The 15,692-nt window shown below is 44.2% G+C and overlaps 1 protein-coding gene across 1 annotated transcript in view; it reads left to right on the forward strand.

Annotated features, from left to right (window-relative positions):
* Window positions 1–1,884: 1,884 nt before the first annotated feature.
* The window catches only part of LOC111964692 (zinc finger protein 236), a 97,943-nt gene continuing 84,135 nt past the window's right edge, over window positions 1,885–15,692 (forward strand). Inside the window, exons 1-5 of the mRNA XM_070444059.1 lie at window positions 1,885–2,008; window positions 5,470–5,603; window positions 6,598–6,762; window positions 7,142–7,320; window positions 7,561–7,691. Of these exons, the coding sequence (XP_070300160.1) occupies window positions 1,957–2,008; window positions 5,470–5,603; window positions 6,598–6,762; window positions 7,142–7,320; window positions 7,561–7,691 (661 nt within the window). The 5' untranslated portion in view covers window positions 1,885–1,956. The remainder of the gene's footprint in view (window positions 2,009–5,469; window positions 5,604–6,597; window positions 6,763–7,141; window positions 7,321–7,560; window positions 7,692–15,692) is intronic.

Consider the following 15,692-nt stretch of genomic DNA (forward strand, 5'->3'; position numbering starts at 1 on the left):
TGGCAGGCTGACGAGAAATATTCACCGTCGTAGAACAGATGAAGCCTGAGCGGGAATGTGAAGCTACATGAAGCTGGCTAGCTTTATAAATGCCTGAGGAAATCTAGCTTCTTTCGTAGTATACCTCTCTAGCCAGTAACTTTTGAAACCTATTTTACTGTGCCAGGTCACATAGAGACCGTTGATTGATTGATTGAATTTATTTGACAATTTGTAAAGTCCATACATAAGGGCACTCCAGCTGGTGACGCCTCCACATACAATTTAAGAAAATCACCAAGGATAACACAATAAAGCTTAACAGCTTATTTCCATTGTGGTCCTTTGGAAGAGGGAAAGGGGAAGAAGGGAATACAACAAGGTTAGGCGGCGATCGTAATGACAACATACAATGACAAACACAATTTTTTTTGTTTCACAGCATCCGTATAGTTTCTGTTCCTAATAAACAACTATGAACAGGTACATATTCCTTGTTTATATGGCCCTATAACAATCAAAACAATCAATCCCTATATAAACTCAGCAAAAAAATAAATGTCCCTTTTTCAGGACATTTTTTCAGGACATCACACCTGCGGGACAGGTACAGGATGGCAACAACAACTGCCCGAGTTACACCAGGAACGCACAATTCCTCCATCAGTGCTCAGACTGTCCGCAATAGGCTGAGAGAGGCTGGACTGAGGACTTGTAGGCCTGTTGTAAGGCAGGTCCTCACCAGACATCACCGGCAACTACGTCGCCTTTGGGCACAAACCCACCGTCACTGGACCAGACAGGACTGGCAAAAAGTGCTCTTCWCTGACGAGTCGCGGTTTTGTCTCACCAGGGGTGATGGTCGGATTTGCGTTTATCGTCGAAGGAATGAGCGTTACACCGAGGCCTGTACTCTGGAGTGGGATCGATTTGGAGGTGGAGGGTCTGTCATGATCTGGGGCGGTGTGTCACAGCATCATCGGACTGAGCTTGTTGTCATTGCAGGCAATCTCAATGCTGTGCGTTACAGGGAAGACATCCTTCTCCCTCATATGGTACCCTTCCTGCAGGCTCATCCTGACATGACCCTCCAGCATGAGAATGCCACCAGCCATACTGCTTGTTCTGTGCGTGATTTGCCATGGTCAGCGAATAGCCTGGATCTCAATCCCATTGAGCACGTCTGTGACCTGTTGGATCGGAGGGTGAGGGCTAGGGCCATTCCCCCCCAGAAATGTCCAGTAACTTGCAGGTGCCTTGGTGGAAGAGTGGGGTAACATCTCATAGCAAGAACTGGCAACTCTGGTGCAGTCCATGAGAAGGAGATGCACTGCAGTACTTAATGCAGCTGGTGGCCACACCAGATACTGACTGTTTCTTTTGATTTTGACCCCACATTTGTTCAGGGACACATTATTCCATTTCTGTTAGTCATGTCTGTGGAACTTGTTCAGTTTATGTCTCAGTTGTTGAATCTTATGTCCATACAAATATTTACACATGTTAAGTTTGCTGAAAATAAATGCAGTTGACAGTGAGGACGTTTCTTTTTTTTGCTGAGTTTACATCGCAATACATGTATTAATGCTTCAATGTTGCTTTCCCCCATCCTATAGTAGCCTATTCTTGCTTTTTCTTGCAAGATTTTGAAAAGGAATTGTGCCTCCTTTATAAAAGTCCTAATTGTATGCTGTCATTGGACCCAAATAATCTAATAGACTTTATTCCCTATTCTTATTAAGAATTTGATGACACTCCTGCTCCTCCTTGCGACAATGCACATACATATACGCTAGATGTCTCCCTCCTCCATGCATCGGAGCCTCACAACAAGTAGCCTAGCTAGACGTGCACTACTACCACACTGAAGAGTTCATGTGTTTGCTGATTTCTGTGTCCGCGAGGTGCTCGTCGTGAGGCAGTCGCCATTTTGAAACCCAAATCGTTCACAGTACACCCGCCCTGAAACCTGGAACTATGCCGCGGGGCCGGCCTCGCAAACTGAGGGATAAAACCAACGACGGAACAGGTAATCAGTTCCAAAATGTCACGAATAAAAAAGGCAGCGACCATGCTGTTTACACAAGTTCATAATGAATGAACAAGCTCTTGCGTAGCAGAGATAAACTCACTTGAATATAGTGTATATAGTCCCCGGATATAGTATTGCGGGTGTCCATTGCTTTGTGCTGTAAAGTAGTGATTGAGGCGGAATGATATTAATAACATTTCGGTGGCTCTACTTATCCAGATTCAGTCTAATTTACACTTCAGGGAGGCAACAGCTCCCGTAGAGTCCTGTCAAATATAGGGCATTTGGCTAGGTAACGTCAGTTAGTGTTTTTCTGACTCATGTGTTAGCATGTTGGTGCTTGGCTAACAGGCTAGCCTTTGTTTTTAATTTGTGTGTGCGAGAAGACCGCTAGCTAGATTTCACTCAGCTAGCCAAACCATCAGGAAAGTAGTGTTTCACCATCCAGTCTCTCTCGGTTCGCTGCAGCTCGATACGATAGCCACATTTGCGAATTATAACTACAACCGTTAACTAGTTAACTAACAGTTTAGCTAGTTAGCATCCAAGTATAGTGATCAGAAGAGAATGGGTTTTCTGCATGTGGCTAAGTTTGTTGCTATCCTATAGCTAACTAACGCGTTGCTAACTAGATACACCTGAGCTAACAGCACAGAGGTGTAATAAAAAAAAAGAATATCCCTATGCCAGAATTAAGTCAATTGGTAGTTAGCTAGCTAGTATCGTAAGAGTAGTAACGTTAGTTAGACAAGAGCTAGCTATAGTACAGGTTAGGGTATTTTGTCATGTTTAGTTTTATGACAGCCTACTAACTAGCTAGCGTAAAGTATGTTCAACCAGCTAGGCCATCAGGTGTGCAAAATTTTACTCCTCTAAAACTAGCGTTTCTATTGGTCAGATTCAGGTAGGTCCATCCCCATTTGCTGACCGGTCCAATAGAAACGCTAGTTTTCGTTCAACAGTTTGATGATTACACACCAGTAATATTCAGTGGGCTTGTTTGGTGCAGTGGTCACCAACCTTTTCTGTGTCAAAATGCAAGGTGAGATCTATCGCTCAGATTTGTTTTGAACATGACTTTTAAAAAAAGCACGCCTATGCAACATTAACGTTTTAAAAACAGTACTGTAGCAATGAGGTTTGTGCACTAGCCTATAGGCCCAATATATTATCACTACATTGCTTGAACCATTTAAAAGAAAAAACATATTTTTATTTCAAAATTTGAGAAGTTATAGGATCACACCGGTAATAGTCAGTTGTTGTATTACTTGTGAGGTACAGCTGAGTGAGCATACATTTCAATAATTCGCTTTTTATTTTACTGGGCTGACGGTGCCTGCATCTGGTCAGTCTCAGTGGAGAGAGAGGGCAGAAGACTTAGGATCTGCCTCAACGTCCCTACGCTCTCCCTTTCCTCCTATGACACTGACCAAAAAGTGACAGTCTTCCAGTTGATGCTGAAACTAGAGTCACACTGCGTTATGTCTGCTTCATGCACAAATTCATGTTACTCCTATGAACAGAGTGAAATATTCCTTGATATAAAAAATAATTAAAGACCCAAGCTGCTAATAGTAATGCAAGTCTGTCGATACACTTTCCTACTCATTCATTACAACTTACTGCTGGTTGTAGTGCAAGTGGAAGTAGGAAGAACCCACATTTTATGGCTTATAAAAGTGTTGAATAAAAGGTGTTGACAGTGCGGAGTAAAAACAAGTTCTCACTCATAAAAACATCAGCTCTTTAATGTATTCGTTGACAGTCTCTAGTAATGGCTTTAAAAGTTTTGTAATCTCACAGTATTGACTTTTCTGTAGCTTACTTTTGCGCCTGCTATGTTACTGCAGACACTAATCTTAGCCATCCGATTGGTCAGCGTTAGGCCTATAGTGCACTTGATTTGCTCTCCGGGCACACCAGGAAGGCAGAGTTCATACCTTCAGACACATGAAATGGTTCAAAATCAATGTTGACAAAACAAAATACGCTAGACAATGTGGGATATTTTTTGGTCAATTGCGGTGGAAACCCTTTTATGTGCAAATACTGATAGAAAAACCATTATGTCACAGTAAACTTGGAGTCACGTGATGTTGTAACCTACTACCACCACGACATATGACCCGCCCATATGATCATTACATGCAACATGCACAATGGCTGTAGATATAATTACAGTGACCTATTTCAAAAACAACTTGTGTACCTCTAATTTTATATCAATGAGCTGGGCACATGTAGTCGTTCCAGAAAATATACAGGCCTATACATATACAAAATGACCAAGTTGAGTGCAACAGTTGTCATAAAAAGTAGTCCCAATCCAGAAAGAACTCCTAGTCCCCCTGATATTCAAATTCGGCCCCTGACATTTCATGTGGCCCCTGGTGTTCACTAATTTCATAGACTTAAATAACAAATCATTTTGAGCGTTGTGCATACTGTTGAAACTGAACTCCATATATGCTCCCTGGCCCTAATCCTTCAATGTTTGCAGATCTGTAAGGTCAGTCTGACCTGGTCAGGTGTATCAATATGGTGGTAGCATCACCACTGCACTGCGTAGGCTACCTATCCAGACTTGCAAACGTTGAAAGATTAGGCTAGTACCAAGGGGAAGGGGTTGGTAGTGTTTTGGGACAGGCTCATATCTGTTACCCTATGTAACAGTGCCCATTACCTGATTTGGCTACCAGATAAAGACCAAAAATATATTGGTGGATGCTCTGTTTTATTTACCTTTCTTTAACTAGGCAAGTCAGTTAAGAACAAATTCTTATTTTCAATGGCGGCCTAGGAACAGTGGGTTAACTGCCTTGTTCAGGGGCAGAATGACAGATTTTTACCTTGTCGGCTCGGAGATTCGATCTTGCAACCTTTCAGTTACCAGTCCAACACTCTAACCACTAGGCTACCTGCAACCCCTACTGTCTTGTGTCTTAACCTTCTTTTTAGTTTAGGTATGAAAATTACAATAAATGTGATTATTAGGCTATTACTTTGCTTGGCTGTTTGTTATTTGGATTAGTTTAGTTCGAAATATCTCCTTTCCACACATCAATCAGACTGAAAAATGCAAACAAACCCAGGGTTTTCCCCAAAGAATGTAAGAGGCGCTGTGCCACCTTGTGGACTGGCTGCACCACTATGTAAATATATATATATATAATATATATATATATTTTAAACTGTGTTATCATATAAGGCCATATATGGTGTTCAAAAGCTGTCCCCTCCAAGTCTCCCGTTACCAGACTTAGCAGCACCACCCTATTTAAAAAATCCTGGGGAGAACCCTGCAAATCCTAAACCTAATATTTTACTGTCTGGAATCTGCCGGGAAATAGGCTGGTGGACCAAAACATTAGGGAAATTGCAGGTACCGTTTAAGTAACCTAATTATGAACACCATGGTAATATGAGTGTCTTTGTCTCCCTCTTTTTGTCAACAGAGGGTATATCTGGAGCCAAGCAGGACAACAGCCATGGGGATTCCAAGGACAACAAGTGCACTGTCTGCTCCCAGAGCTTCACCACTGAGAGCCAGCTACAGAGGCACCAGCGCGACCATGAGGCCAACGACAAGGCAAGCACAGTGCAAAGGGCCAGACGAGGCTGTTTGACACAACATAGGCTGGACCGACCTAGCCTGGGTGCCAGTCTCTTTCGCCAACTCCTTTTGGAATTGTCATGCCAATGTTTAGCTTGACAATGACAATGGAGTAAGTAAAAACATAAACCCATCTGGGTCCAGGCTAGTACAGACCTACCATAATGATCTCATTTGATATGGATAGAAATGTCCTTCATTCACATGATTGATTTTGTATATGTATGAATGGTGTGCCGCATGTGAAAACATTAGATATATACGTTACATCCATTGTTGATTAAGGTGAAGAACTCAAAAAATTACCAGCATATAGGCCTAGTCCTTTTACTGATGTTTCTGCCTGACACACGGATGAGTTGTCCTCAGATGACAGTTGTAGCTTGTCCACAGAGATACAGTATGAGTGGATTTAAGTTTGTGTTTACTCTTCATTATTCAGCTGTCAGAGTGGGAGAGCCTCTTTGCAGGCCAGTGAGCAAACAGTCAGACAGACAGAGGGAACATCCTCTTAAGACAAATAGCCCAGTGTATGAGGGAAATGTAGTGGCACTAGAGAGCAAATGCAAATGAGTTATTGAATAAATACATATATTAGAAATATACCCAGGAAATAAGACCTTCAGCCAAACAGACCAACTGGCATTTGACTGAAAATTATAACAGGAGAGAAAATGTACTGGCCGGACTGTTATTATAGGACTCAGTCACCATTTTTTAACTTTTAAGTCATTTAGCAGACGGTCCTATCCAGATTGACTTACAGGATCAATAAGGGTTAAGTACCTTGCAAGGGCACGTCGGCAGATTCTTCACCCAATCTGCTTGGTGATTAGAATCAGCGACCTTTCGGTTACTGGCCCAACACTCTTAACCACTAGGCTACCTGCAGTCCACACAGTCACTCACTTGCGTACACTCGCTCACTTACTCACTCATGAACTGTCCTTTCTCTCTTGCTCCCTTCCAGCTTCACCGGTGCGACCAGTGTGCTCAGACGTTTAACGTGGAGTTCAACCTCATGCTCCACAAGTCCACACACGCCACCTCGAACCCCACCTGCCCGGTGTGCCACAAGAAGTTCTCCCGCGTGGCCAGTCTCAAGTCCCATATCATGCTGCATGAGAAGGAGGAGGTCTGTCAATCAGTGATATGATTGAACCCATTCAAACATTAAACAAATGTGATTATCTTGAATCTGCTGGGAAATATGGTTTATCGAAGGTAAAAATGTAATTTGTAGCTGGTGGATTAGCTTACTACTTTTAATTATCTTATTAATTCAATTAATCAATAAAYATCTGTGGACTTTTTCACATCAGGTCACAACCATCCTCATAATAATAATGATAATACATATCATTTATATAGGTGACAGCTTTCTAAAGCACATGCATGAGTCGATCATGCGTGTCTTCTGAATTGGGGTCCTTCTCCGTCCTCCTCCTCTTGTCTGTGACCTCATCTTCTCGTCTCTTTCTCCGCCTCTGTTCTTTCCCCCTCTCCTCCTCTAGAATCTGATCTGTACAGAGTGTGGCGACGAGTTCATTCTCCACAGTCAGCTCATGCTGCATCTGGAGGAGCATCGCAAAGAGCTGTCTGGGGCCAAGGTGTACACCTGCAAGACCTGTAGCAAGGAGTTCAAGATGGCAGGCCAGCTCAAGGAGCACACCAAGACCCACGTCAAGATGAGGTTAGAGAGCGAGGGGACAGTAGCAGAGGGTCTCGGGTTGATTGATACTTTTGTCCAAAGTGCTTGTTTAGCAACACATTACTAAGTGTATTGAGTGCTCTTATCTCCCTGTGTCTTTCTGTTTCCTATTTTTCATTTGGAGGACCAGCAGTTAAATTGTGTTTCAAAAGAACAACCTGACCAAAGAGTGTTTCCACATTGGGTTGATTTCTGTTTCTCTGCACTTGTTTTTTCCGTTAGGCCACTCAGTTCGAATTCCAGAAACTACAAGAAGAATATCGATCGGAGTGGATTCACCAACAGCTGTCAGCACTGTGGCAAGACGTTTAAAAAGCCCAGCCAGCTTGTTCGACACACACGAATACACACAGGTAAGCAAAAGACAGCTGGGTCATGTTCATTATGGCACGCATCAAAAAAACATTTTGCAAATGAAAATGAGTCCCTCCCTGTTTCAATTTGTATTCACGACCGAGGCTTGTTCTGCTTTATACAAGATTTGGATTTGGAGTTGTTGATTTTGAAAGGGAATTAAATGGTGAGCATGAAATAAAATAATGGCCTCAGTCAGTGTGGTGTATCACTGTTGGACACCAGGGGTCTCCACCATGATTGGGAATGATCCTTGCCTCTCATCAAGATATCCAAGATGGCGTAGTAGTAAGGTGTGTTTGTTTAAATATTGTAAAATTGTGTAAATATTCCGTTTTCTTTTTCGTTTTTTGTATACATTTCAATATATTTCAATCTCTTTTTTCCCCCCAAATTCTGATTAAATATACCTTCCTGCAACCCGCCTCACCCAATGTGGTACGGATCTGCTATTTAAAAAAAAAAATGTATAACTGGAAACTCCATAAGAAGCTAGCCAGCTAATTAGCTACTCGCTATTTAGTCATTGTTAGCCACCGCTAACGGCATTTACCTTTAGCTCAGACACCAGCCGCTTTAACCCGGATAATACCTGCCAGACTGCACAGCGCGATATCAGCCCTGAGCATATCGGACTGCTTTTTTCCCACTACATCACCGGATTCCTGTCGCAAGCTCTGGACCATTACACCGGATCATTGCAGCTAGCTAGCTGCTACCGAGTGGCTATTTTTGCTATCGCCCTTGTCCAGAAGCAAGCACCAGTTAGCCTCGAGCTAGGCCCATCTCTTGGCTAGCAAACTAAGTACACCAACTACAGAACCTCTCCTGTCATTTGACCTGGACCCTTTGTCGTCACGGGGCCCCGCCGATCCATCACGACTGGTTTGCTGGTCTACTGACGTAATTCGGCCAATGTGCTCTCAACCGACCTCTGCGTCGTGGATGTCGGTGAAGACCCATCTGCTAGTCCCGGCCGCTAGCTTTTCTACGCTCGCCTAGCGTAGTAACGACTACCGAACGGTTCCCTGTTTCATCTATTGCTGTTCATTGGAGCCTATGATCACTCGGCTACACAGCCGATGCCTGCTGGACTGTTCATTAACACAGTACTTCGTTTTGTTTATCTGTCGGCCCCAGCCTCGAACTCAGGCCCTGTGTGTAGCTAACTGACCCTCTCTGCCCATTCATAGCCATTTACCCGTTGTTGTGGTCTTAGCTGTTTACCCATTGTTGTCTTACCCGTTGTTGTCTTAGCTCTCCCAATCAACACCTGTGATTGCTTTATGCCTCTCTCTAATGTCAATATGCCTTGTATACTGTTGTTTAGGGTAGCTCTCAATGTTTTATTTTACTGCGGAACCCCTAGTCCCGCTCAACATGCCTCAGATAGCTCCGTTGTCCCAACCCCCACACATGCGGGGAGACTGCACCTAGCTTAACTGGCGCCTCCAAAGATGCAACTTCTCTCATCGTCACTCAATGCCCAGGTTTACCTTCACTGTACTCGCACCCTACCATACCCTTGTCTGTACATGATGCCCTGAATCTATCCTACCACGCCCAGAAATCTGCTCCTTTTATTCTCTGTTCCCAACGCTCTAGACGACTAGTTCTTATAGCCTTTAGCCGTACCCTCATCCTACTCCCCCCCTCTGTTCCTCTGGTGATGTAGAGGTTAACCCAGCCCCTGTGTGTCCCCAGGCGCTCTCATTTGTTGACTTCTGTAACCGTAAAAGCCTTGGGTTCATGCATGTTAACATCAGAAGCCTCCTCCTTAAGTTTGGTTTATTCACTGCTTTAGCACACTCTGCCAACCCTGATGTCCTAGCCGTGTCTGAATCCTGGCTTAGGAAGGCCACCAAAAACCCGGAAATTCCAACCCCAATTACAACGTTTTCCGTCAAGATAGAACTGCTATAAGGGGCGGAGTTGCAATCTACTGTAGAGATGCCTGCAGAGTTCTGTCCTACTATCCAGGTCTATGCCCAAACAGTTCGAGCAACTACCATCTCGCCAGAAATAAGTCCCTCACTGTTGCCACTTGTTATAGACCCCCTCAGCTCCCAGCTGTGCCCTGGACACCATATGTGAATTGATTGCCCCCCATCTATCTTCAGAGTTCGTACTGTTAGGTGACCTAAACTGGGATATGCTTAACACCCCGGCCATCCTACAATCTAAGCTAGATGCCCTCAATCTCACAAATTATCAAGGAACCTACCAGGTACAACCCCAAATCCGTAAACATGAGCAGCCTCATAGATATCATCCTGACCAACTTGCCCTCTAAATACACTCTGCTGTTTTCAACCAGGATCTCAGCGATCACTGCCTAATTTCCTGTGTCCGTTATGGATCCTCGGTCAAACAACCACCCCTCATCACTGTCAAAGGCTTCCTAAAACACTTCTGCGGGCAGGCCTTTCTAATCGACCTGGCCCTGGTATCCTGGAAGGATATTGACCTCATCCCGTCAGTAGAGGATGCCTGGTTGTTCTTTAAAAGTGCTTTCCTCACCATCTTAAATATGCATGCCCCTTTCAAAAAATGTAGAACTAAGAACAGATATAGCCCTTGGTTCACTCCAGACTTGACTGCCCTTGACCAGCACAAAAACATCCTGTGGCATACTGCACTAGCACCGAATAGTCCCCACGAAATGCAACTTTTCAGGGAAGTCAGGAACCAATATACACAGTCAGTTAGGAAAGCAAAGGCTAGCTTTTTCAAACATAAATTTGCATCCTGCAGCACTAATTCCAAAAAGTTTTGGGACACTGTAAAGTCCATGGAGAATAAGAGCACCTCCTCCCAGCTGCCTACAGCACTGAGGCTAGGAAACGCTGTCACCACTGATGAATCCACAATAATCGAGAATTTCAATAAGCTTTTCTCTACGGCTGGCCATGCTTTCCACCTGGGTACCCCAACCCTGGCCAACAGCTCTGCACCCCCCCCCGCAACTTGATCAAGCCCCCCCCCCCCCCCCCCGCTTTTCCTTCACCCAAATCCAGACAGCTGATGTTCTGATAGAACTGCAAAATCTGGATCCCTACAAATCAGCTGGGGTAGACAATCTGGACCCTCTCTTTAAAATGATCCGCCACAATTGTTGCAACCCCTATTACTAGTCTGTTCAACCTCTCATTTCGTATCATCTGTCATTCCCAAAGATTGGAAAGCGGCCACGGTCATCCCCCTCTTCAAAGGGGGAGACACTCTAGACCCAAACTGTTACAGACCTATTTCCATCCTGCCCTGCCTTTCTAAAGTCTTCGAAAGCCAAGTGAACAAACAGATCACCGACCATTTCGAATCCCACCGTACCTTCTCCGCTATGCAATCCGGTTTCCGAGCTGGTCACTGGTGCACCTCAGCCACGCTCAAGGTCCTAAACGATATCATAACTGCCATCGATTAAAGACAGTACTGTGCAGCCGTCTTCATCGACCTGGCCAAGGCTTTTGACTCTGTCAATCACCGTATTCTTATCGGCAGACTCAACAGCCTTGGTTTCTCAAATGACTGCCTCGCCTGATTCACTAACTACTTCTCAGAGTTCAGTGTGTCAAATCGGAGGGCCTGTTGTCCGGACCTCTGGCAGTCTCTATGGGGGTGCCACAGGGTTCAATTCTCGGGCCGACGATTTTCTCTGTTTATATCAATGATGTCGCTCTTGCTGCAGGTGATTTTTTGATCCACCTCTATGCAGACGACACCATTCTGTATACATCTGGCACTTCTTTGGACACTGTGTTAACAAACCTCCAAACGAGCTTCAATGCCATACAACACTTCTTCCGTGGCCTCCAAATGCTCTTAAATGCTAGTAAAACGAAAAGCGTGCTCATCAACCGATCGCTTCCCACACCCTACTTGCATCACTACTCTGGACAGTTCTGACTTAGAATATGTGGACAGCTATAAATACCTAGGTGTCTGGCTAGACTGTAAACTCTCCTTCCAGACTCATATTAAGCATTTCCAATCCAAAATTAAATCTAGAATCAGCTTCCTATTTCGCAACAAAGCCTCCTTCACTCCTGCTGCCAAACATACCCTCGTAAAACTGACTATACTACCGATCCTTGACTTCAGCAATGTTTATTTACAAAATAGCCTCCAACACTACTCAGCAAATTGGATGCAGTCTATCACAGTGCCATCCGTTTTGTCACCAAAGCCCCAAATACTACCCACCACTGCAACCTGTATGCTCTCATTGGCTGGTCCTCGCTTCATATTCGTCGCCAAACCCACTGGCTCCAGGTCATCTATATTCTTTGCTAGGTAAAGCTCCGGCCTTATCTCAGCTCACTGGTCACCATAGCAACACCCACCCGTAGCATGTGCTCCAGCAGGTATGTTTCACTGGTCATCCCCAAAGCCTTTGGTCGCCTTTCCTTCCAGTTCTCTGCTGCCATTGACTGGAACGAATTGCAAAAATCACTGAAGTTGGAGACTAATATCTTCCTTACTTACTTTAAGCATCGGCTGTCAGAGCAGCTTACCGATCGCTGCAGCTGTACACAGCCCATCCAACCAACTACCTACCTCATCCCATATTTGTTTTTGTTTTTCTGCTCTTTTGCACACCAGTATTTCTACTTGCACATCCTCATCTGCACATCTATCACTCCAGTGTTAATTGCTAAATTGTAATTACTTCGCCACTATGGCCTATTTATTGCCTTACCTCCTTACTTAATTTGCACTCACTGTATACATATTTTTCTATTGTGTTGTTGACTGTACGTTTGTTTATCCCATGTGTAACTCTGTGTTGTTGTTTTTGTCGCACTGCTTTGCTTTATCTTTGCCAGGTCGCAGTTGTATTTGAGAACTTGTTCTCAACTGGTCTACCTGGTTAAATAAAGGTTAAATTAAAAAAATGAAGTAAAAATAATCAACAAGGACTCCTGTTGCACCAACTAAGGATTCTGTCACAGGAGACTGCTGAGGGGAGAATGGCTCATAATAATGGCCGGAACAGAGCGAATTGAATGGCATCAAACACCTAGAGACTCTGTGTGTGATTTCTTTGATACCATTCCACCTATTCTGCTCCAGTCATTATTACTAGCCCGTTCTCCCCAATCAAGGTGCCACCAACCTAGTTAATACACAGGAGGCAAAGGCCACATTTGCCCTGAGAATTATTACAGGGCCATACAGTTGTCCATACATGTTTCTACATTTTCCCCTTGTAAAATGTGTTGAAATAGATATGGCATGTATACTTTTAAAAAATTCCCCCGAAACATCCACTAAAATATAATAGTCATACGCTACATGTACTGGGGCATTGTCATGCTGAAACATAAAAGGGCCTTCCCCAAACTGTTGCCACAAAGTTGGAAGTACAGAATCATCTAGACTGTCATTGTATGCTGTAGCATTGAGATTTCCGTTCACTGGAACTAATGAGCCTGAACCATGAAAAATAGCCCCAGACCATTATTCCTCCTCCAACAGACTTTACAGTTGACACTATGCATTGGGGCAGGTAGCGTTCTCCTGGCATCCGCCAAACTCAGATTTGTCCGTTGGATTGCCAGATGGTGCAGCGTGATTCATCACTCCAGAGAACGTGTTTCCACTGCTCCAGAGTCCAATGGCGGCAAGTTTTACACTACTCCAGCCGACACATGGCATTGCGCATGGTGATATCAGGCTTGTGTGCGGCTGCTCGGCCATGGAAACCCATTTCATGAAGCTCTCGACGAACAGTTCTTGTGCTGACGTTGCTTCCAGAGGCAGTTTGGAACTCGGTAGTGAGTGTTGCAACCGAGGACAGATGATTTTAGACGTTTCCACTTCACAATAACAGCACTTACAGTTGACCGGGGCAGCTCTAGCAGGGTAAAAAATGTAAGAACTGACTTGTTGGAAAGGTGGCATCCATCTTCACTGAGCTCTTCAGTAAGGCCATGCTGATACCAATGTTTGTCTTTGGAGATATCATGGCTGTGTGCTCAATTTTATACACCTGTCATCAACGGGTGTAGCTGAAATAGCCAAATCCACAAATTTGAAGGGGTGTCCACATACTTTTGTATATGTACAGTAGTGTAGCTTGCCAGTGGTGTGGAGAGTGACCCTGTTTAAACCCACAGTGGCACACACAGCTACCGACAGCTGTGTTGACGCGCACACACATACACACACACACTCGTATGATGCTAAGATGGCGCCGACAGAGATGATTGCTTCGAGTCCTTTGGAAACTATTCAGTATTTCGTTTTTTTAATGTATTATTTCTTACATTGTTATCCCAGACAATCTTAAGTGTTATTACATACAGCCGGGAAGAACTATTGGATATAAGAGCGACGTCAACTTACCAACATTACGACCAGGATTAAGACTTTTCTAAAGCAGATCCTTTGTTCGTACCACCACCCAGGACAGTGGATCTAATCCCAGAAGCCGACACAAAACAGCGTCGCCGCAGAAGAGGCAGAGGGAGCGGCCTCCTGGTCAGGCTCAGTAGGCGTGCCCACCGCTTCCGCGCATACTACTCGCCAATGTCCAGTCTCTTGACAACAAGGCAGACGAAATTAGAGCAAGGGTTGCCTTCCAGAGAGACATCGGAGATTGTAACATTCTCTGTTTCACGGAAACATGGCTCTCTCGGGATTCGTTGTCGGAGTCTGATCAGCCACAGGGCTTCTTCATGCGTCGGGCTGGACTTCTTCATGCGTCGGGCTGACAGAGATAAACACCTCTCTGGGAAGAAGGGCGGGGGTGTATGCTTCATGATTAACGACTCATAGTGTAATCATAACAGTATACAGGAACTCAAGTTCTTCTGCTCACCCAACCTAGAATTCCTTACAATCAAATGCAGGGCATATTATCTCCCAGGAGAGTTCTTGTCAGTTATCTTCACAGCTGTGTATATACCCCCTCAAGCAGACACCACGACGGCCCTCAAGGAACTGCACTGGACTCGATGTATACTGGAAACCATATATCCTGATGCTGCATTTATTGTAGCAGGGGATTTTAACAAAACTAATTTGAGAACAAGGCTACCTAAATTCTATCAGCATATTGATTGCAGCACTCGCACGGGCAATACACTTGATCACTGCTACTCTAACTTCCGCGATGCATACAAGGCCCTCCCTTCGGCAAATCCGACCAAGACTCCATCTTGCTCCTACAGTCTTATAGGCAAAAACTCAAACAGGATGTACCCGTGACTAGAACTATTCAATGCTGGTCTGACCAATCGGAATCCACGCTTCAAGATTGTTTTGATCACGCGGACTGGGAAATGTTCCGGTCAGCCTCTGAGAATAACATTGATCTATACGCTGACTCTGTGAGTGTATTTATAAGGAAGTGCATTGGAGATGTTGTACCCACTGTGACTATTAAAACCTACCCTAACCAGAAACCGTGGATGGATGGCGGCATTTGCGCAAAACTGAAAGCGCGAACCACATTTTAACCTCTCTAGGGTATGTGGGACGGTAGCGTCTCACCTCGTCAACAGCCAGTGAAACTGCAAATTCAAAACAACAGAAATTCCATAATTAAAATTCCTCAAACATACAAGTATTTTAAAGTCCATTGTACCATTGTAAATCCAGCCACAGTGTCCGATTTCAAAAAGGCTTTACGACAAAAGCACACCAAACGATTTATGTTAGGTCAGAGCCCAGTCACAGAAAAACACAGCCATTTTTTCAGCCAAAGAGAGGAGTCACAAAAAGCAGAAATAGAGCTAAAATTAATCACTAACCTTTGATGATCTTCATCAGATGACACTCATAGGACTTCATGTTACACAATACATTTATGTTTTGTTCGGTAAAGTTCATATTTATATCCAAAACTCTGAGTTTACATTGGCGCGTTATGTTCAGTAGTTCCAAAACATCCGGTGATTTTGCAGAGAGCCACATAAATTTACAGAAATTCTCATAATAAACATTGCTAAAAGATACAACTGGTATGCATGGAATTTTAGATCCACTTCTCCTTA

The sequence above is a fragment of the Salvelinus sp. IW2-2015 genome, linkage group LG6.1, assembly GCF_002910315.2.
Source record: "Salvelinus sp. IW2-2015 linkage group LG6.1, ASM291031v2, whole genome shotgun sequence".
Classification (NCBI taxonomy): domain Eukaryota; kingdom Metazoa; phylum Chordata; class Actinopteri; order Salmoniformes; family Salmonidae; genus Salvelinus; species Salvelinus sp. IW2-2015.